Here is a 23,304-nt window from a genome sequence, read left to right on the forward strand (position 1 = left end):
TACAACCTTATGAAATGTTCCTCTTTTCGATTTACATTTACCTGAAATATTTTCTGTATTGATTTTCACAGATTGCACATGGACACTGGACATGGATGAAGCTTTCTAGAGCGCATTGTGTCGACTGCCCGCATTCGTGCACAACATTAAATGCAGTATACTTTGCAAGGCTAAGCGTTCGACCATACACAAACTAGCGTATGTGTACCAAAAAAAGTATACTTTGGGCTTAATGCTTGCATTCAGAGTATAGATGTGTGCGTGCAAATTATTTAAAGGCCAAGTGCCACTAATGTTGTGTTTTGGTAATGTTAAATAAAGGAGTTAATGTTTAAGTATAATTGTTGTATTTTTTTTCCCCAAGGTATCAGCTTGGTATTGAGTATTGTGTACTTTTAGTGGTATCAGTACCGACTACTAGATTACTAGATTTGGTATCATGACAACCCTACACCCAACTGACAATTACAACAATAACAACAACTGTAAAATCAAATAACAAGGTGTGTCATAGATGAACAGTTGTTATTGAACAATTGCAACTAATTCTCTCTAGACTGATGGACTGCTTGGCTGGTTCAGTGTTTTCCTCTTTTAATGTAAATAAAATAAAAAAATGTCAGTTTTTATTGTTTTACAGTTTTCAAAAGTTGCTTAAAGTTGCCAAATAAAAGTCAAAAATGGTTACATTTGTTGCTAGGTGCTTTTGTAAAGGTTACTATGATAGACTAAAAAGTTGTAGCATCAAAATTGCTAAGCTAGCAACACTGGGGGCAAGGGAAACACATGCCAGGAAACAGAAAACAACCACAAAATAAAAGACATGAAAACAAAAAACAAAACCTAAAACATGACAAAAGCTGTTATCTTTAGGGGCTTTATACATGAAAGAAAAAAAAAACTATACTAAATAATCCTTATTCATACATGAAGCCCACATGAGTATTTAATACCTATTTAGTTGGCCAACATTAACAAACACACAAAAACATATTGCTTTGATAATATTGCTTTTATTGCTTCAAAATCGAAGAAGTTCGAGCTGACAGACCAGATGGTTGTCAGACAGCAGAAAAACATGCAGAAAAGCTTCAAGACATAAACCCATTTTATGTAAGCACACTTTATTGGCACTTGTCAAATTTGATTTTTTTTTTTTTTATGTGCAAGACAGTATGAGTGAAACAATTTCCAATAATTGAATAAAATGTATAGTTAGTAAATGATGCCTTTGTCACCATATTTTAAGAAAGATCCACATGCATACATAAAGTTGTGGATGTGTGCACAAGCTGAAGGAAGCATTTGTAAGCTCTGCTCTACAACACACGTCTGATCTTCATGGTGACAGACTTCAAAGCATTGTAGTTGTTCTTCCAGTGGTACCAGGTGGCTCCAAATTGATTTTCTTTAATATTTTTCTGCCATATATAGTGACCAGTGGGGTTTGTGTAATAACAACTTTTGTACCAAAACCCTCCTTGATAGTATGTCTTAGCGCAGTTGTCTCCTGAACTATCTTGGTCTTTGTCAAAGGTGGAGAATTTCATTCCATTGTGATAACTCAAAGAATCACCTGCAGAAATGAGAAACTCTCATTATAAAGGCTCTTTCATTTGGACATCTAAATATATATATATATATATATATATACATTGCTAGTTATTTCTATCAATAGAAAGCTCTAAGGCTCTAGCTTGCATATTTATTATTTCTATAGACATGACATAGTCATTTATGAATTTGTGACGTGTAGTCATCAGAGTAGGTGCCTTATTTTGCAATAGTGATGCACATGTAAATTCATGCAAATCTTGGTAAAAATCTCAGTGATAAGTTCAAAAGGCAACAACCATTTGTGTCTAAAAAATTTTAAAATATATACAAAATGCAGAAATTTCAGTTTATGATGCATCATGACTTTAATGTCAGGTTGCATGGAGGTCATAAAGTAGAAATGTTACCTGAAAGTTAATTTTTTAAAATATCAACCTTTAGATTTAGATTTATGTTTTTGATATTATAGGATTAAAAAGAATTGTAGTTCAGCACCACTCAACAATAATCTGCCAAGTGTCCTCTTTCAAAAACCAAACTTAAGTCTGTGCTCTAAAGCATTCAGGATTTATAACAGTTTAAACATTATGGTTTGAAATATTTTCTTCCTTTTAAAGCTTGTTGTTATCATAATTTTGTTTGTTTAAATATTTTATTTTGATCACCTATTTGTAAATTGTAAAATGAAATGAATGTAGTTTGTTTTACCTGCCCCTCCATTTAGAAAGCCGCTCACATGCAGTTTGTACCCATCAGCCTCAGAGCCCACAGAGAAAGACTCGTACACAGCGTAAGCCTTCTTCCCTTCAAAGTCCTCCACATCTACTCTCAGTTTATACTGATACTTGCTGGTCAGCTGGTAAAGAAACTCTAATCCTGTTAAAACATGAAAGGAAACTGGTTTAGTAAACCAAAGAACAAATGTCCAAATACAAATTATGTAACTCTGGATTTATACTGCAGTCCAGATTAAATGTCTAAGTTTTCCATCTGCCTGATTGTTTTTTTTTTTTAGCCCAAAATGACTCAAAAACACTCACCCAGCCAGTATTCACCGTCTTTATTTCCAAAACCCTTCTTATAACTCTCCCATGGCCTAAAGAAATTCACCTCGCCGTCCATTCGCCTGAGAATCACCTGAAACATTCAGAAATCATTTCACATCATTCATCCATTTTACTTTTTATAACAACAAAAAAAGTGTTTTATTTTTAGTGTACAGGCTTTCTTTAGCAACAAATGTAAATTCTGTTGTGTGATTTCACAAGCTGCAAAAAGAAATATTTCATACTCATATAAGAGTAAAGCACAAATAAAAGCACTGAGTGACAGTTTGTATAATATTTTGTAACAGTACCGTATATGTATCTACAAAATAATGCAAATGGTATTACCTCAGCAAACAGGGAATGTTCTTCACAATTTTTAAGGTTTTTTTAAAAGGTAAGTTTTAATAATATTGAGAGAAAACCTTCTTCTTGAACATCCTTATGATGTAATTTGTACTTGATCAATGTTGTAAGAAACTTTTATGTAACCGTTAAATAACGTTAAAATCACAACAAGAAAAACGGATATTTTAACGTCCTTAAAATTTAAAAAAAAAAAAAAAAAGATGTTCAAATAATGTTTTTTTTGGGTGGCAAAGTTAGAAAAACATTGCAAAGAAACATTTTTTGCAACATTTGGAATCGTTCTTAGAATATTAATAGTAAATGTTCAAATAATGTATTTTGGGTAAAAATAAAATTGTCTGAATGTTGGGGAAAGTTAACTTTTAAAGGTAATGCATTACAATTTTACGTTATTCCCTAAAAAAGTAACTGTTACTTTTATGGAAATAATGTTTTACATTAATTTTGTGTTAATTTTATTTAATTTTGTCATTTTCTTGTAAATTAAAACACATTGCGTTACTTTACTTACTTGAAAAAATAATCTGAATATGTAACTTAAAACTGGTTCTAAAAAAAAAAAAAACAAAAACATTTTGTAACCTTTAAATAACGTTCTAATCTAATTCAACATTTTAGAAACATTTCAAAACAATGTTCTCACAATGTCTGAATAACCTAAAGTTGTTAGCTACATGGGAATCACTCTGAGGTGCATCTGCTGATAAAATTCAAACTGAAATGTGTACCATCCAGTGTCCTCTGTCATTTAGTCCACCGGAGACTATCTCGCAGTAGACCTGCAACAGTCCATCCATTGAGGTGATGGTGTACACGCCGCTGGCATTTTTCCCACTCGAATAAATGTCTGAGCAGTCTTTGGCAAGAAAACAATCCGATTTGACCTCATTGGTGCCCATCAAGATGGGAAACAGCGCAGACAAACACAGCAGCACCTGAGACACAAAAACTCAAGATCTGAACCTGATGTTTGACGTCTGACAAAATCACACTCACATTCTCACATACACAAACTCACAATCATGTTTGTGATCATCGCTTCAGACGTCCAGCTCAGAGAATCAGGTGCACCTGAAATACTGTCCAGACAAAGACAATCACTTTATTAAACAATGAACATGCATTCTGTCATTTTTTGAAGAAAGAAACACCATTTTCAAAATGACCAGAATCAAACTCACCATATGTGCTGAGAATCTTGTGAATGTTTAGGTGACGGATGCGTCTTTAAATATCTTTCTGATCATCAAGATCCTCCTCTTCATCTGACATTTACAAAAGACTTTATAGGCAGTCACAGGTTTGATGCCATAAAAGGACAAGTTTTCGTTCTTTTTTTTTTTTTTTTTTTTTTTTTTTTGAGCAACCTGTTTTATCATCTTCATAGGAATTAAAGGAGAAATTTTCTTCATCTGAAGGTGTTGACAAAGTGATCATCTGCAACCGATTGCAACAGACACTTTAAGAAAAACAGTTAAGAAAACCCTCAGTGACAATCTTTCTTAGCTTAGGGTGTTTGGTACAACCAGGTCCTGATGACATTTTGGAGAGCCACAGTCCTGCAGAGTTTTGCTTTAACCCTAATCAAACATATCTGAACAGGCTAATCAAGGTCTGAAGGGTTACTAGGAAGCTACAGGCAGATGAGTTTTTATTAGGGTTGGAGCTGAACTCTGTAGGACTGCGGCTCTCCAGGTCCGGAGTTTGCCACCCCTGACATATATATACACACAGTCGTGTGAAAAAGTTAGAACACCCTATTGAATTTCAAGGTTTTCTGTACCAGGACATAAAAATGATATTGTCCTTAGCAGGTATTAAAATTTGGAAAATAAAACCTCTGATGAACAACATCATCATGACATATAACAACGTGTTATTGTTTAATGAACAAAAATTAAGCCACAATGGAAAATCCATGTGTGACAAAGTTAGGACACATGATTCAGTTACCTGTAGGTCCACTTTTAGCAGCAATAACTTGAAGTATTCATTTTTTGTATGACTTTATCAGTAACTCACATCATTCTGGAGGAATTTTGGCTCACTCTTCTTTACGTTTATTTAGGTTTGTGGGCATTTGTTCATGCACCACTCTCATCACAGAATTTCAGTCAGGATGAGGTCTGGACTTTGACTGGACTGTTGAAACCCCTTGATTCTTTTCAGCCGCTCTGTTGTAAATCTGCTGGTGTACTTGGGATCATTGTTCTGTTGCATGACTCAATTTTGGCCCAACTTCATTCTGATGTCCTCACCGTTGACTCTAGAACACTTTGTTATACAGAGGAGTTCACGGTCGACTCAATGACTGTGAGGTGTCCAGGTCCTGTGGCTACAAAACAAGCCTAAAATCATCAGCCCTCCACCAGCATGTGTGACTTTTGGTATGAGGTGTCTGTGCTGATATGCTCTTTAGGTTTTCACCAAATGTGGCGCTGTGCATTGTGGCCAAACATCTCCATTTTGGTCTTGTCTGTTCAAAGGACATTATTACAGGAGTCTTATGGCTTGTTTAGATGCAAATTTGCAAACCTACACTATGCTACCATGTTTTTTTTTGTTTTTTTTAAGACAGATAGAGGCTTTCTTCTGGCAAGCTTTCCAAATATACCACATCCCATATTTTTCTAATTGTACTGTGTCATGAACCTTATCACTTAACATGTTAACTGAAGCATCTAGAGTCTGAGATGTAGCTCTTGGGTTGTCTGCCATTTCTCCAAGCATCACACGGTCTGTTCTTGTGGTGAATTTGCTGGGACTTCCATTCCTGGGACGATTGGTGTCTGTTTGAATGTCTTCTACTTGTGTATAAACTTCCTCACTGTTGAATGATGGACTTCAAATTGTTTGGATGGCAGCAACATTTGCTCCTCCAACATAATTTCTAATGTCTTTTCTTCTTGACATTTGTTAATACACACCTGAAGGCTTCAGAGCAGCAAACTGCCAAAACTTCTGCTTTTATGGAGGTGCTCAATCTTGCTGATGATCAGTTAATCAAAGGCATTTGATTAGCAGTGCCTCTTAATCCCTATGTTAACAGTAAGGGTGTCCTAATTTTGTCACACAAGGCTTTTCCATTTTGGCTTTTACTTTTGTTAAATAATGACTCAGTGCAACATGTCATTGTGCTGTTGTTCATCTGGGGTTTTATTTTCCAAATTTTAAGACCTGGTCTTCTGCATCTGCTCTGCTCTCTAGCTCTTGCGGTACTTTGATGTCGTACAGCGATCGATCAGCACAGCACAAACAACCAACACCTGGTTATTTTAGGCAATTTAGAAATCCTGTGCTGAACGTGTCTCCGGGAAGTGGCACGTCTGGTCAAAAAAGGAAAGGAAAAGTATGGTGGACTAAATATGGTTTCCCACACTCTGAATTTGTGCTCTGCATTTAACCAAAGTGCACACACACAGCAGTGAGTAGTGAACAAACACACACACACATCGTTAGCACACACCCAGAACAGCACACTTAACCACACTTCTTCCTTCACTTCCCAAAATACTCCACTTTAAGAGACTCACTCTACGGATTTTTTTTTCTAAATGAAAAAGAGAAATTAAAAATCATCCTGCTTGCTGGCTCTTGTTTTACACAACTGCCACAATCTAAGATATACAAGTAAAACTTGTATTTTGTATTGAATTTTTTTTTTCAACATTATAAATGTCTTTGTTGTCATTTTTCACCAATTTAATGTGTCCTTGATTAATAAAACCGCTCATTTGTTATAAAAAAAAAAAAAAAAAAACAGTGCTCCCAATTTAATGTATGACATCTGAGAAATCACATGCCATACAGTATGCTGACACATAGTTTGCCATTGTATGTTTTTTTTATTTTTTTTTTTTTGTAGTAGTAGTAGTAGTAGTTCCTACCCGTGTTTCCGTGTCCCATTGAGAAATGCAGAGTTCCATCTCTTTGGATAAAAAGTTCAATCTTTTATTACTTTATGGGAAATAAGGACTGGACTTAAAAGTCAATAATAAACATGATAACATGTCCATAGCATTTCCCACTCTTATTTTAATACGATGTGTGTGTGTGTGTGTGTGTACTTGTTCTTGCTACATTGTGGGAACCAAATGTCCCCACAAGGATAGTAAAACCTGCGGAGAGAGAGAGAGAGAGAGAGAGAGAGAGAGAGAGAGAGAGAGACTGAATACAAGTGCAACATTATTTCTGCAAACCAAACAGATTATAACTCACAGGAATGTATGCATTTTTTTTCTTTTCTCAATATGTAATATCATTCATATCTTGCACATATATAAAATAGCAACAATTTATTTAAAATTCACTTTAAAGATCTACATATTTTAATTTCATTCACAAAGATGACATGAACAATGTGCCATGGTTTAGTGGAAGACTGATGCCATAGAAAAACACTTATGAAATTGAAATAGTATGAAATTTCAACTACAGCCACTAGATGGCTGCAGAAGATCATTTGCCGTTCCCACATTTGCAAACAGTGAGTTTTTCAGTTAGAGTTTTTCATTTAAATTTAAGTTTATACATTACAAAATCATTATTAACAATTATTAACAATGAACAGTTACTCTTAACAGTTAATACTTAACAGTGTCAATCTTTAGCATTTTTTGCAATTATGCCACATACCTGAACATGTGTGCTGTGTGTGTGTGTGTGTGTGCATGTGTGGTCTTGGTTTTTATATCCTGGTGGGGACCTAAACCTGAATTCACACAGACTCATGGGGACTCGTGTCACCATGGGGATCTAAATTGAGGTCCTCATGGGGAAACAAGCTTATAAATCATACAGTATGAGGTTTTTTTTTTTTTTTTTTTAAAAAAAAGGAAAATACAGAAAGTTTTCTGTAAGGGGTAGGGTTACGGTAAGGGGATAGAAAATACAGTGTGGACAGTATAAAAACAATTGCACCTATTGAAAGTCCCCACAAGGGTAATAAACCAGACGTGTGTGTGTGTTTGCATTTGTTCTCTGGTTGTGTCACCTCTTCATTTCTGTGTGTGTTCTGCATTGTACATGCAAAATATGTGCTATGTTTAGGGAAAAAAGAACTATACTGTCAAATAAAAACAACAAAAATAAGAACAAATAATCGAATTATAAGCAACAGCATAAATAAATACAATAGAGCAAAGATACAAAAACAAACAGTGCTTTTGAGGTTTTTAGGTAGGTATCTTGAGGTAGTTTTTAGGTACAGAAAGTGAATAAAGTAATCAAATGTAAAATAACATTGCATATTTGACTGTATAAATTAAAGATGAATCCTTATTAAAGTTACAAAAGCAGTGAGTGATTTCCTTGTGTTTTGTTGTTTACTTAATATTAAAAAGAACAAAAAAGCGATTGCAAGCGGTTGCCTTCGAGCAATACATAAATGAACCCGCTTAAGTTTGTTCAATTGGTATATTTTCTTAAAAAAAAAAAAAACATATTAAAAGTGAGATTAAATACAGGTAAATGAAATGTAATAATTTACATACCAAAAGATTGTTTCAAAAGACGCACTTCTAAAAAATTCTAGTTGTTTTCCCATTGACACTTTACTAAACATGTCCTTTAGAAAACTTTCTGAATTGTCTGATGACATTAAAGGAATCTTTCCTTCTGTCATGATTTGCATGTTTCGGATGAACTGATCAGTGTTAGTACAGAAACCTGTGCACAGGACCAAGTCCGTGAAATGAATCGATGGCCTTCAGCATCTCAGCCAGGTAGAAGTGAGCCATGTCCTCCAGATACAATCACCAGCAATTACTCAGCAAGATCTCCAGCGACACAGTAATCCATGAGCAGAAGTGGAGAGACACTCATAAAATAGAATGAACAGACAATGTTGTGGAGAAAAGTGTTCTCTGTCTTGCAAAATAATGCACAGGAGTCAACATTTGACATTATTGCAAGAAGACAACAAATCTGAGACGCCTGCAGAACTTCTTCTCATCCCACTTACGGCTCACCTTTTTTTTTTTTTCTTTTTTTTTTTGGAGTATCACTCTATATAGACTAATACAATCAGATAGATTCTCGCGTTTCTCATAGCGGAAGTCGTCATAGTTGGGTAAAATCCGAGAGCAGTGAATAGGAGAGTATCACAAATATATTTTTTTGCATTCCCATTTGCTCAAATATCAAAAGAAAAACTCCACGATAGTGTTTTCACGACTTTCAATCAAAGGAAAGAAAATGAGAGAGACTGATATCGGCAGTCAGAAGAGAGAACGATGTCAAATTTACCTGTTATAAATGTAAATATTTTTTTTAAAAATCAAAATACAAAAAAATTCAAGGATTTATGATGATGATGACCGTTGAAACGCGTCATCACAGTCTTGTGAAAAGGGTCCATAGTATGAGATGACTGGATGCTTTCAACTTATTTCCTATTGAACTGTCACCAACAGTGCTCAAACTATTTTAAATATAAAGTGGATCATAATGCACAATGTTTCCATCTAACATGTATTTTGAGCTGCAGCTCGTCATATTAATGGAGTTAGTGTTGTCAAAAGACCCGGTACTTCGGTACCAAGTCGGTACTAAAAAAAAATTAAATGTTACGGTACCAGGTTTTCTTAAGTACCGGTGGTACCGAGCACCCGGTCAACCCGGTTCTTGCAGCGCTATCCGAAAAGTGCGCACTGCGCAGTTGCGTCTTCTTCATAAAAGCACAAGACACGGCGACCGGCGGTGCTGCTGATGCGGCTGCTCGGAATCCGCTTGTTGTAAAGAAAGGAGGAAGGAGCCACGTGTGGAAATATTTTGTATTTGCGACTGATGACAAGGGCAACATCATAGATCATCAGAAACCCATTTGCAAACGGTGTCATCTAAGTTCTCTCTCAAAAGGAGGAAATACATCAAACTTAATAAAACACCTCAAAGACCGACACCCAGATTTAATGAAAGAGTTCAAGCAGGTAAGTTTTAATTTAATTTTATATTTAGAGCTTTCGTTATAAAAATTATACCTTAAATAAACATCGCCATTTGCTTAGTTAATCGTTATCATAAGCGCGGCTAATGCTAACGCGAGAATTAGAATAAACTTCTTTATTAAGTGTTTAATGCTTCTATAGCGTTTATTCAAAAACAAACAAACAAACAAACAAACAAACAACAAAAAAAAAAAAAAAAAAAAAAAACAGGACATGATAGTGTACTATTTTTACACACCTGAGGCTTTTAAATGACCTGTGTAGCTAAAATATGTGTGTTAGAGAACAAATGTTAAAATCGGTCAATCAGAAAAGCAGTTCTAGGCTATAAAATATAGTTCGCGCAGTTTGATTAAATAAAAGTACAGTCAAATGCAGTCCTGTATAGTTTGGTAAAAGATACCATTCATTAACATGACTTAATATATTATCTAACCTCAAGTTACAGTGAGTGAACATTAATTAATGTGTGTGAATGTTATTTTATACAAACATTTGATCGTTCATGTTTGTTCATTGTGCGTTAAATAATGTCAGCAGATACAACTTATTAATACATTTTGAAATTAAGAAGAAATTGCTATGTAACACTTGTTTATTAAGTCATGTTAAATGGAATCTTTTTGTAAAGTGTTTTTAATACTACAGTTTCCGTCTGTGTAACACTGATATCATACACTCAATATAAGTAATCTTATCTAAATTTATTTTAAAAAGCTGAGGTTTGTTATTTACTGAAAAGTTGTATATAAAGTTCTGTTTAGCTGGTGTCAATCTAATGTTGCATTTAGTCAGACTCAGCCCATTGTTTTACTTAAGTATATTATATTTTCCTTTTACAGCTGCAGGCTGAAGAAGACCACAAACCACAAATTCACATGTATGGATCAAGTGCTAGTTTATACAGTGAAAAATGGGGATTCCAGCAAAAGCTTCATCACCTCAGCCCAAAATACCAGCTTCCAAGTCAAAACTTTGTTTTATTTTTGTTTGTTATAAATAAAAATAGTGTGTTGTTCAGTTCATGTTTTTGTGTTTTGATTTGGTACCGAAATTGGTACCGAGAACCGTGGATTTTCACTGGTATTGGTACCGAATACTGAAATTTTGGTACCGTGACAACACTAAATGGAGTGTTTCACTAGTTAGCAGTAAATCGTTACCTCACCTCAAACATGATATTTTTTGCTTATTTCAGATAATCTCATAAAAGTAGCGAGCCAGTAGTAGTACTGACAGTGTCACGTAAACACGGCTGAAGACAAGACAAGCGGAGAAACAAACTGATTCAACTGAGTCATTTACGCTGGAACAGCTCTGATTCATTCAGACTCAAACCAAACCAGTTCAAAAGAGATATTCAATTTCAAATTCAAATTTTCATACTGCCAAAAGTCAAGAATTTAATCATCTTCAGAGGAATTAGACAAGAAATGTATATCATTTGACAGTTTTGATAAAGTGATTATCTGCAACCGATTGCAACATTAAAGACCATGTAAGAAAAACAGTTAAGAAAACCCTAAATGATAATTAACATATTCTTATCCGAAGGGGTTTGTTACAACCAGGTCCTGATTTTTTGACATGCAAATATTCAAACGTTTTTATCATGATGTTAGTGAATAAACATGCCATGACATACTATAAAATCTGCAGGTTTTATGACGGTAATTTTTTGTAATGCACTTTAAGATCAAGTAAATAAAATGTAAATAAAATAAAATAAAAGGACCAAACTGAAGGAAACACAAAATGTCAAAATGTTCTCTAAACAGAAATTCAATTTAAAACGATTCAATTTCTGAAAAACTGATCAAGTTAAAGTGAGTTTGGCAATACGTGCCAAAGTACTGCAGGAAGTACTGATGAGAGTAGAACTAATGGTAATGTATGCACAACAATGTGTGTTTTTTATAATATGTAAGATTTGTCATTTTATTGTAGACGTATGTAGTTTTGTGGGCATTTATGGTGTATTTAAATGTATTTACCTTAATTTTTAATTTTTTTTAAAAATAGCAACAATTTATGTAAATTTCACTTTATAGAAGATCAACATGTCTGAATTTCATTCATGGAGATGACATGGACAATGTGCCATCGTTTAGCGGAAGACTGCTACCTTCTATTGGAAGAAATGAGATGAGAGAAAATAGATCATTTGTGTTCCAGTGATATATCAAAATACTTAAATGTGAATCTTGAATAAAAGCTTTATAAACAATAAAGTACTCACTGTTTATTGTATTTGCTTTAATACAGTAATTGATTCAATGTCTTCGATAGTTAAAATGACTACAAATGTGTCAAAATGTGTCAACTCTGTCAAGACTGAATTTGTTACCTGAAGTGTCACCAGAGAGATTTTCACAAGTGTATCATCTGATTCATTATAGAACGTCATTGCATGTATAAGATTTATCCTCATAAAAATGTCTAGAACGCCTTCAGACGAATTATAAGAAGCATCAACATACTTTTTATCCAAATTTTGTAATAAATGATGCCAGTAAATGTAGACAAATAAACAGGTAAGACCATTAAACTGACTGAATTGGTCCTTAAACCAGACATTATTTCATGCGACTGCATGATCTGGTCTGCTGTGTTTCTGTTAGATAAACCTAATGCAGTTAATTGATGAAGTTCAGCTAGTGGTGCTTGGACATTAGACCAACAATGTCAACATTTCAAGATACTGGAAGAATTTCAAAAGATCGGTTATGAAGAAGTGGAGTCATTGTTGTACTTTATGGTGTTCGTGCCAGCGATCTAGCGATAATGAGCTTATCTTGATCATTTTTCCATGAGTCACGGTCAGTTGTCACAGAAGGAGAAGTTGGTTAATTTCCATTCATTTGGCACTTGCTCAAATCACTGGCAACTTTAGAAAAATGTCTAGTTCTTTCATGAATCTCTAGATGGCGCAGGCTGATGGGTTGTTAACGTAACTGATGACATTCACAGCCTTATACAACTTGGCACAAGCTGATTGGTTCATGTCGCATACGCAGCCAATGAGTTCGCACCTTTACCTTTAAATGGCTGGTTGGCATTCACACAAGCCTTTTGCAGCAGTGCGCTTTTAGAGTTCCTCTGAAACCCTCCACCTTCCCCAGATCCACCTGTATAAATCTGCTACGGGTTATTTTATATGCTATTTGTGCAGCAGCAGTATGTCCTAAATACTCACAGCACCGTATCGCCATATGCTTTGGCAGTAGCAAGTTCCTGTACATGCAGCAGCAGCGGCAATAATCTACAACTACAGCAATAACCTACAGCAGCAGCGTAGCAGATCTATTCCGCCAAGACCAAATACATTAACATTATCATTTACATTACCATGCTAAAATCTTCCGAGAGTTGTCATGGAAGAACTTTAGTAATTACCATGTAAACAGCAGAGATACAGGTTAAATTAGAAGTACAAAAAACTGACAAAAGTAAATGCACTATTATATAAAAAAAACACCTTTTTTTTTTTTTTTTACTTAAAATTTCACCTAAACATTTGAAAGCACTTAACTCTAGTTTACTGCTTACCCAGCTAACAGGGAACATTCTCAGAATGTTCCGGCAAGGTTCTCACAAAGTTATGAACATACATTCTTCCAGTAACATTAATAGATAGATGTTCAATAGAATAGATGTTCAAACGTTCAAGGAAAAATGCTTAAAATCTGTATATTTTGAATGTTGAGACAACATTGAGATATGTCTTTATAACTTAACTGGAACACTAGCAAAATATCTTGCTTCATCTTGGTGACTAGATTGCCACACTGGTGATCAAAACATCTGAAGAAACTTCAAACATCCTGTTGTTTTCTCAAGCAGCTTCTCAGATTCTGTCTGATAATGGCGAAATCGGTTCTTTTAGAATCTGGTCTTAAACAGGTCTTAAAAAGTCTTAATTTAACCTTCCAAAAATTAAGTCCTTAAAAAAAACTCTTTCATCAGAGTAGAAAATCTTGAAACGGTCATGAATTGAGAAATCAACTTTTACCTGAGCTTTTGATATATAAGAGGTCATTGTACGAAAACAATATCCTGTAAGTTTAGGAAATGAAAAACTTGCTTGTTACTGAAATAAAAGCTTTTATTGACACAAGGCCCAGCGAACACCAGATACTAGAATGTGCCTGTAAAATAAACACTGCCTCCACAGAAGAATATCAACACCTAATTCTGTAGCTCTGCTCACTGGTTCGCAATGACATTGTAGGGAAATAACATAAGTGGCGCTAAACCGGATCGAGAAAACAAGCAATAAACCTTTTGTTAAAGATCGTAAAATATTGTGCAGTGCCTGGTTGTGGAAGAACACAGTTGCTACATAACCATCCTTCGAATTTAAATATTAGGAATGCGCGGTTGAACTATATTTTTTAATGAAGTTTCAGCTCATGTGAGTAAAACATTGAACGTTTGTTTGCTTCATATTACTGTGGATTCCAACTTGTAGATTTACTTAAAAAATTCTTCATAACAATTTGCACAAACACATTTTAAGTACATTTTTACTGCTACTGCTCTGTACAGTCTACTTAAAGGGGTCACTGGATGCAAACGTCACTTTTTCATGTTGTTTGAACATTAATGTGTGTTGGCAGTGTATGTACAAATCTACACTATAATGATAAAAATCCATGCAGTGGTTTTTAATCAATCTGTAAAAATAATACTCCCTTTTTTAAATCGAGCCGTTCTCAGATGTATGGCGGTATGGCGTCACACCCACAGAGGCCGCTCCCACGATAGTTGATTGACATGAGCGTCTTACCTCAGATCAGCTGTAACAGTCCAACCTCCATTGTTTTGATGCCGGAGCAGGGATGTAAGTTAGACAAGAATATCTCTGATTGAGCGATTGAGGTGTTGTGTTGCTGGATGCAACAATGAACATAGTGGTCGTCATTTACTCCTGACATCTGAGCCGCTGAAGATGCAGTGGATTATGTTTGTTTGTAAAGGGAATGTGCCTCCTGATCTACATAAATGCATCTATGTTCACGCAAATCATTCGTGATCCAGCTTCACCTACAGCAGAAGTGAGTATAAGTATTTTTATACTCACTATTAAAAGTATTTTTTTTTAAATGAATCTCTGCAATCACCTTTCCTAATAACGCACTAGATAGAAAGTTTTGCGCCTAAACGCGCTAAATGTGGCTAAAGTAAACAGGCTCATCACTCCACAGAGTAGAGAGGGGCGGAGCAAGCAGAGCTCATTTGCATTTAAAGGTACAATCTCTCAGAATGGGATTATTTTTGCAGAGCTCATTTTGACAAGGTAAAAAGGGTGTTGTTTTACACAACCATTGAGAATTTTTAACCAAAGTACATCATAGACTTTTCATTAAGACCCTAAAGAATCATATCAACCCCTTTAATACTGTACTTAATATTAATAATAGGGCTAATCGCATACAAACCCTACTGTCACATAAAAGTTTGAGTATGCCTAATATATGTGTGTACTGTGTGTAATTATGAATACACACAAATTAATGTATATATTTAAGAAAAATATTTATGTACAAAACATTTTTATTTGCATATAATATAAATGATTTAAAAATGATAATAAATACGTATACCTGTAAATATTTCTTAAATATATACATGAATGTGTTTGTATTTATATATACATAATTACACACATTACACACACATATATTAGGCAAACTCAAACTTTTATTTTGTCTGCGATTAATCGTTTGACAACCCAAATTAATAAATTAGGTAAATATTACATAATTTTATATAAATTCACTAAATTGAAATGATCACAGATAATAGTTCTGATGTACTCTGCTTGACTGAAACCTGGCTAAAACCTAATGATTATGTTGGTCTAAATGAGTCTACTCCACCGAGTTACTGTTATAAGCATGAACCACGTCAGATTGGTCATGGCGGTGATGTTGCAACTAGGGATGTCCCGATACAACGTTTTAACTTCCGATACGATACCGATATTGCAGCCTTCAGTACTAACCGATACCGATACAAATCCGATACCATAATCAGCACAAATCATGAATACTTTTACCTATTTCGTTGTGTGGAATGTATGAACGGCTAGATCAAACTGAGAACAAAAGTCAGCAACAGTAAGTATGGAAAAAAACGACCAATTTATTAACTATTGGTTGCATAAATGTGAACCTTTTACATAAGAATATATAAAAAAGAATTAAATAATAAATATTAAGACCCTGTAAAATATCTTAATTGAATAAACAAAAATATAATTTTTAAAGTGAAAAATACTAATTAAAGGTCACTTCAGTTATTTATTTTTTACCGTTAGCAAATGGTAGGAACAGCCGAGAGCAGGAACATAAGAAAAAAAAAATATTGTTAATTGACCAACTGCTAAAGGTTGAGTGTCCAAAGTTTCAATTTCACACACACTGCCCGAAAGAATGAGATCGTTGCATTTACTATCCACAAAAAATAGTGCAAACAAAATAAATATAACTATATAAAATAAATATAAATATAGCTGTGTGTGAACCTCTGAACTCACGTGCATGTAAAACTGCTCTCTGCAAAGTAAAGTCAGCGTCTATCCAGTGCGCAGTCAGACTCAATAAAGATAGCGGACAGTGGTCTGAGCTCCAGATGTCAGTGGTGAAGCTAACAGCACTTGCTTTATCCAGATGCATAGCAATACACTCTTTAACTTCTTTATGCATCTGGGGTATGGTTTTGTCGACAATGTAGTGGCGGCTGGGCATAACGTAGCGAGGCTCGAGGTGTTCAATTAAGCGTTTAAACCCGATATTACTCACCACCGACAGTGGCTGGTCATCGAGCACAATAAACTGGCATATCTTTTCTGTTAAGGTTAATGCCTTTTGCTATCTCTTGGGAATTTGTCACGCTTTGCGAGGGTTTCAGGCAGCGTTGGTTGCTTGAAGTTGCCAGAGGATTGTTTCTTTAACTCGGTGGTCTTGCGAAAGTCCTCATGCAGAGTTTTGTGATGCTGCTTCAAATGCGCGATGAGGTTGGACGTATTAAACTTTCCCGGTTCTGTTCCACCACGGGAAACTTGTGCATGACAAGTGTTGCACTGAGCCACACTGTCTTTTTCGGACTTTAATGAAAAATACTGCCACACGGCCGACATCGCTTTTTCTTTGCTACTTCGCTAGCAAGCTGTGTTGTGATCACGTGGGCTTTGCACGCTGGCTCTGGACGCTGCTGGATAGAATAGCTGTAATGGAGTTTAGAGCGGAACGGACTGCTTATATCGGAGATTTTTAACACAGTCCGATATAATCCGATAGAGTTTTTTTGGGCTGATATCGGACCTGTTTCCGATATCAATATCGGATCGGGACATCCCTAGTTGCAACAATATATAGTGATATTCTCAGTGTTACTCAGAAAACAGGCTATAGGTTTACTTCATTTGAAGTACTTCATTACTTCTGCTTAATGTTACTCTGCCATATATGCAAAAGAAATCTCTCCTATCTCTCGTTTTAGCTACTGTGTATAGACCGCCAGGGCCGTATACAGATTTCTTAAAAGAATTTGCAGATTTCCTATCAGATCTATTGGTTAATTGTGATAAAGCACTAATTGTCAGAGATTTTAACAATCACGTTGATAATACAAGTGATGCGTTAGGACTTGCGTTTACTGACCTTATAAACTCACCGGGCCCACTCATCCTTTTAATCATACGCTAGATTTAATTATATCACATGGAATTGATCTTACTGATATAGATATCGTACCTCAAAGCGATGATGTTACTGACCATTTCCTTGTATCGTGCATGCTGCGTATTACTGATATTAACTATATGGCTCTGCATTATCGTCTGGGCAGAACTATTGTTTCACCCACCAAAGACAGATTCACAGATAACCTGCCTGATGTATCTCAACTGCTCTGTGTACCTGTAAATACACACAAACCAAATGACTAGCAACATGGGCACTATCTTGTCTAATACATTAAAAGCTGTTGCCTCCATCAAATTGAAAAAGGTTAGGAAAAAAACATACTGCGCCATGGTACAACAGTAATACCCATTCTCTTAAGAAAGAAACTCATAATCTTAAGCGTAAATGGAGAAAAACTAACATGGAAGTTTTCAGAATTGCGTGGAAAAACAGTATGTCCAGATACAGACAGGCTTTAAAAACTGCCATGGCCGAGCATATCCACAAACTCATAGAAAATAACCAAAACAATCCAAGGTTCTTATTCAGCACAATGGTTAGATGAACAAATAAGCAGACATCACCTGATCAAAATATTCCCATACAGTTTAATAGTAAAGACTTTATGAATTTCTTCACTGATAAAATAGATAACATCAGAAATACAATAACCAATGTAGATTCTACAGAGTCTAATACATCAGCTTCTTTCGCCAACCCAAAAGAAAAACTGCAGTGCTTTACCGCTATAGGACAGGAAGAGCTAAATAAATTTATCACTGCGTCTAAACCAACAACATGTTTATTAGATCACCAGGACAATGAAAAGCCACGATCAATGGAGCTCTGAAATTGTGATTCACCATGGCAAAAAGACGCCAAAAAGACGTCTGCATACTTCGAGTCAATGATTAACTTTTATACTTAATCACTGTTATAATATCAACGGTAAAAACTGGCAGAACGGTGAGTTATTGAACTACTATTAATTTTCATGCCATCCCACAGGCACAAGAAAAAGAAAAAAGCTAAAAATGAAGTATAAAAACATAATTTTTAATCACCCACAACACGCTATCAACAATACACTCTAGCAACTGCAGAGCAAGAGCCTAGCAACCACCCAGAATGTCCTAGCAACCAACTAGCAACACTTAAGAAACATCTAGAAAATCTGACCAAATTACTTATGTTTTTTTAAAAACATTACTCATTTACTCAATTAAATCTAGCACCAATTAGTGTTTGGCTGTTCTGTTGTTTGGAGCCAGGCCTGATTGACATTGTGTTCCCTCCAATTTGGTCTTCAAATTTTATTTACTTCGTCTTAAAAAGGTCTCACAAAAGACCTTATTTGTAAAATCTGCAGAAATCCATGCATCAGCTTGGTTTTATAGTATGTAAACAAATGTTAGTCATCAGCATCACGTTAAAGATGTTTGAATATATGTTTGCATGTCAACAAGGCATCATGATCTTACTGTCAAACCCTTAAACTAAAAAAAGGGTTTTTCTTAAGCGGTCTGTTGCAATCGGTCGCAGATTATCCGTTTTTCAACACATTCAGATGAAATTAATTTCTATTTTATTTCCTCTAATGATGATAAAGCAGGTTGGTCAAAAAAAAAAAAAAAAAAAATGAACAGAATCTTGTCCTTTTATGGCATCGAACTCATGACTGTCCAATCAAAATTTAATTTTTTTTTTTTTTTTTGTAAATGTCAGATAAAGAGGAGGATCCTGACAATCAGAAAGATATTTAAAGACATTCATTGGCTGAACATTCACAAGATTCTCAACACATACGGTGAGTTTGATTCCGGTCAGTTTTAAAATGATGCATCTTACTTCAGAAAATTATAGAATGCATGTTTATTTTCTAACAAAGTGATTGTATTTACTGTATTTCAGGTGCACCTGATCTCTGAGCTGGACGTCTGAAGTGATGATCACAAACATGATTGTGAGTTTCTGTATGTGAGAATGTGAGTGTGATTTTGTCAGACGTCAAACATCAGACTCAGATCTTGTGTTTGTGTCTCTCAGGTGTTGCTGTGTTTGTCTGCGCTTTTTCCCGTCTTGATGGGGACTGATGATGTCAAAGCAGAATGTATTCTTGCAAGAGACTGCTCTGACATTTATTCACGTGGAAACAATCTCAGTGGTGTGTACACCATCACCACAATAGATGGACCGCAGCAAGTCTACTGCGAGATGGTCTCCGGCGGCAAAAATGACCAAGGACACTGGACTGTATGTATTTCACTTAGAGCTTTGTCTTATTATCTTTCATTACAGATGCGTCTCAGTGTGATTCCCATGCAGCTAACAAATGTAGTTTATAAAAACATTACGGGAACATTGTTTTGAAGTGTTTCTAAAATGTTGAAATTTTGTTGTTGTTGTTGTCATGAATGTTATTTAAAGTCAACAAAAACATTTCCATGTTCCAACTTTTTCACCACAAAAAACATAATGTTATTGTCGTGGTTGATATAATTTGCAAATTTTATAGTAAGATATTTTACTATTAAATTATTACAATTACAAACTGTCAGTCAGTGCTTTTATATGTGCTCTACTACAATCTATGAAATGCTTATTTTTGCAGCTCTGTTTGTTGACACCACTGAAATCACACAAAAGGATTTACATTTGTTGCTAAAGAAAGCCTATTTAATTTTTTAAATAAAAAGTATTTTAATATTGTAAAAGGTTAAACAGATGAATGATGTGAAATAATAATTTCGACAAATTATTTCTGAATGTTTCAGGTGTTTCTCAGGCGAATGGACGGCGAGGTGAATTTCTTTAGGCCATGGGAGAGTTATAAATGGGGTTTTGGTAATAAAAAAGGCGAATACTGGCTGGGTGAGTGATTCTGAGACATTTTGGGCTACAAAAGAGAAAAAAAAAATAATAATGAGGCACACTGACAACTTGGACATTTACTCAGGACTGCAGTATTGTTCAGTGATTCACTAAACCAGTTTCATTTCATGTTTTTAACAGGTTTAGAGTTTCTTCACCAGCTGACCAGCAGGCATCGGTATAAACTCAGAGTAGATTTGGAGGACTTTGAGGGGAAGAAGGCTTATTCTGTGTATGAGTCTTTCTCTGTGGACGGTGAGGCTGATGGGTACAAACTGCATGTGAGCGGCTATGTAGATGGAGGAGCAGGTGAAACAAATTACAGATGTTAAATTTTCCAGTTTTAAATTGTGTGACCCATTAAGGAGGAATAGAATGTTTTAATCATGCATAAATTAATGCTTTTTTTGTTCAAAGGTTATTTAAAAAAAGGAATTTTAGACTTCCAAATGAAAGCATGTAAAATAAACGTTTCTCCTTTCTGCAGGTCAAACTTTTGGTTATCATAACGGAATGAAGTTCTCCACCTTTGACAAAGATAATTCAGGATTAAAGTGTTCTATAAAGTACTCTCAAGGAGGGTTTTGGTACAAAGATTGTGATTATGCAAACCCTACTGGTCTGTATTGGTGGGGGAAAGATGATGGCAGTTTGAAGAGTGGGCCCTTTTGGTACTACTGGAAGAGCAACAATAAATCTCTGAAGGCCGTCACCATGAAGATCACACGTGTGAAGTAGAGCAGGGCTTACAAACACTTCACTGCAGCTTATGCGCACATCCACAACTTTATGCAGGCATGTGGATCTTTCTTAAAATATGCTCAAAAATCAAATCCATTGTCCTTAAATAAAAATGTTTTGGAATTGGGTTCATGACTTTGGCATGCTTTGTCTGCTATGATTTTGAAGCAATAAAAGTTTATGCAAAGCAGTATGTTGTTTTGTGTGTTTTAAGTATTAACCAACTAAGGAGACAATTCTCATTTTATGAATGTCAATATTTGTAATATGTTTAAATATGATAAATATGATATGATATAATTCTCTACATATGAATGTCTAGTGAGCAGAAAATGAATTACATTAGCAACAATTTGAAAATACAAATTCAAACAGTCTCCATTATGTTTGAACTGATTTGACAAAAAATGCTAGAATATGGAAATAACTTCTACTGCCTTCTGATAGACAAGTAAACAAGCATTCTTGTTTACCAGTGCAAATAAATTTTAAAGCAAAATGACAATGCCGTGTGAAAATGAAGTGCGTTTATGATTAAAACAAGAACAAATATTTGCCGACAGGCTCAGAAAAATCAACTTAATTTAAAAGGAACATATGTTTTTATAGCTCACTGACAGCTATTTGTTCTTGTTTTAAGTATAAACTCATTTAATTATGTTCACTTTCTCAGAAAACAAAATATTGTCATGATTAAATGATGTTTTGATATTTGTATTGGAAAGCAAGAAATTAATTTTGGCAGTGCATGCAACATTTAATGCTATGCCTTTAAGAATTTAATGCTTAAACAGTTTTTAAAGCCTTAATTTGTGGAAGGATGAATTAAGATTTTTTAAAGACCTTTCAAGACCTACAACCCCTGTTTAATCAGCTAAACCTTGTGCACTTCTTGCTTGTTGCTGCCGCATGTTTGGAGCTCCGTCAAGTTAATTCTCTATTGTATACTTTTTAATCTTAAAATAAGTTTTATGACTAGCAACACGGGTACTATCTTCTCTAATACATTAGAAGCTGTTGCTCCCGTCAAATTAAAAAAGGTAAGAGAAAATTGTACTGCGCTATGGTACAACAGTAAGAAAAAAAAGAAACTCGCATTCTTGAGCACAAATGGAGAAAAGCTAACTTGGAAATTTTCAGAACTGCATGGAAAAAAAGTATGTCCAGATACAGACAGGCTCTAAATCTGCAAACTCATAGAAAATAACCAAAACCAAAAATCCAAGGTTCTTATTCAGCACAGTGGCTAGATTAACAAATAATCAGACGCCACCCGATCTAAATATTCCCTTATAGTTTAATAGTAATGACTTCATGAATTTCCTCACAGACAAAATAGATAGCATCAGAAATACAATAACAAATGTAAATTCGACAGCATCTAGTACTTCAGCTTCAACTATAGGACAGGAAGGGCTAAATAAACTTAACACTGCATCTAAACCAACAACATGTTTATTAGATCATGCACCCACTAAATTACTGAAAGAGTTGTTACATGTAGCAGAAGAACCGCTTCTCAATATTAACATGTGACCTGTTTCTGATGCAGAAAACCTAGTTCATGCATTCATGAGCTCTAGATTGAACTATTGTAATGCACTACTATGTGGTTGTCCTGCATCTTCAATAAACAAGCTACAGATAGTCCAAAATGCAGCTGCTAGAGTCCTTACCAGGTCAAGAAAATATTATCATATTACCACAATTTTACAGTCTCTGCACTCTGCAATATTACTAATTACTTATGGCCCTTAATGGTTTATCTCTTGCATATCAACTAGTCTTCTACCATGTTGCAAAACTCTGGACTTTTGGTAGTACCTAGGATAGCAAAGTCCACTAATGGCGGTAGAGCTTTTTCGCATTTGGCTCCCAAACTCTGCAATAGCCTTCCTGATAACATTCGTAGTTCAGACACACTCTCTCTGTTTAAATCTAGATTAAAGACACAACTTTTTAGCCAAGCATTCAAATCTTGACCTGCATATCTGATCAAATGCACATTATTATTCTTTAGCTTGGGTTGAACAAATCATTTTGCGTGGTTGGAACAGCAGCTACGCTAATTATGTCTCTATT

General features: G+C 35.0%; 2 protein-coding genes across 3 annotated transcripts in view; one reads left to right on the top strand and one right to left on the bottom strand.

Annotated features, from left to right (window-relative positions):
- Positions 1–21,405, top strand: part of LOC127175834 (microfibril-associated glycoprotein 4) — a 44,454-nt gene extending 23,049 nt beyond the window's left edge. The window contains exons 1-5 of one of the 2 annotated variants that reach the window (XM_051127124.1): positions 19,521–19,573; positions 19,657–19,863; positions 20,385–20,481; positions 20,623–20,790; positions 20,969–21,405. In XM_051127124.1, coding sequence (XP_050983081.1) covers positions 19,556–19,573; positions 19,657–19,863; positions 20,385–20,481; positions 20,623–20,790; positions 20,969–21,219 — 741 coding nt within the window. In that variant the 5' untranslated portion in view covers positions 19,521–19,555 and the 3' untranslated portion in view covers positions 21,220–21,405. Of the gene's footprint in view, positions 1–19,520; positions 19,574–19,656; positions 19,864–20,384; positions 20,482–20,622; positions 20,791–20,968 lie in introns of those variants that run through there. The other variant, XM_051127123.1, reaches the window with a different exon arrangement.
- LOC127175833 (microfibril-associated glycoprotein 4) lies at positions 1,002–4,038 on the bottom strand. Its single transcript, XM_051127122.1, has 5 exons — positions 3,991–4,038; positions 3,701–3,907; positions 2,598–2,694; positions 2,266–2,433; positions 1,002–1,576 (listed from the first exon to the last, which is right to left on the bottom strand). Exons 1-5 carry the CDS (start codon positions 4,006–4,008, stop codon positions 1,320–1,322), a joined length of 747 nt encoding a protein of 248 aa, XP_050983079.1. The 5' UTR covers positions 4,009–4,038; the 3' UTR covers positions 1,002–1,319.
- Positions 21,406–23,304: the final 1,899 nt, after the last annotated feature.

The sequence above is a fragment of the Labeo rohita genome, chromosome 14, assembly GCF_022985175.1.
Source record: "Labeo rohita strain BAU-BD-2019 chromosome 14, IGBB_LRoh.1.0, whole genome shotgun sequence".
In the NCBI taxonomy this organism is placed as follows: domain Eukaryota; kingdom Metazoa; phylum Chordata; class Actinopteri; order Cypriniformes; family Cyprinidae; genus Labeo; species Labeo rohita.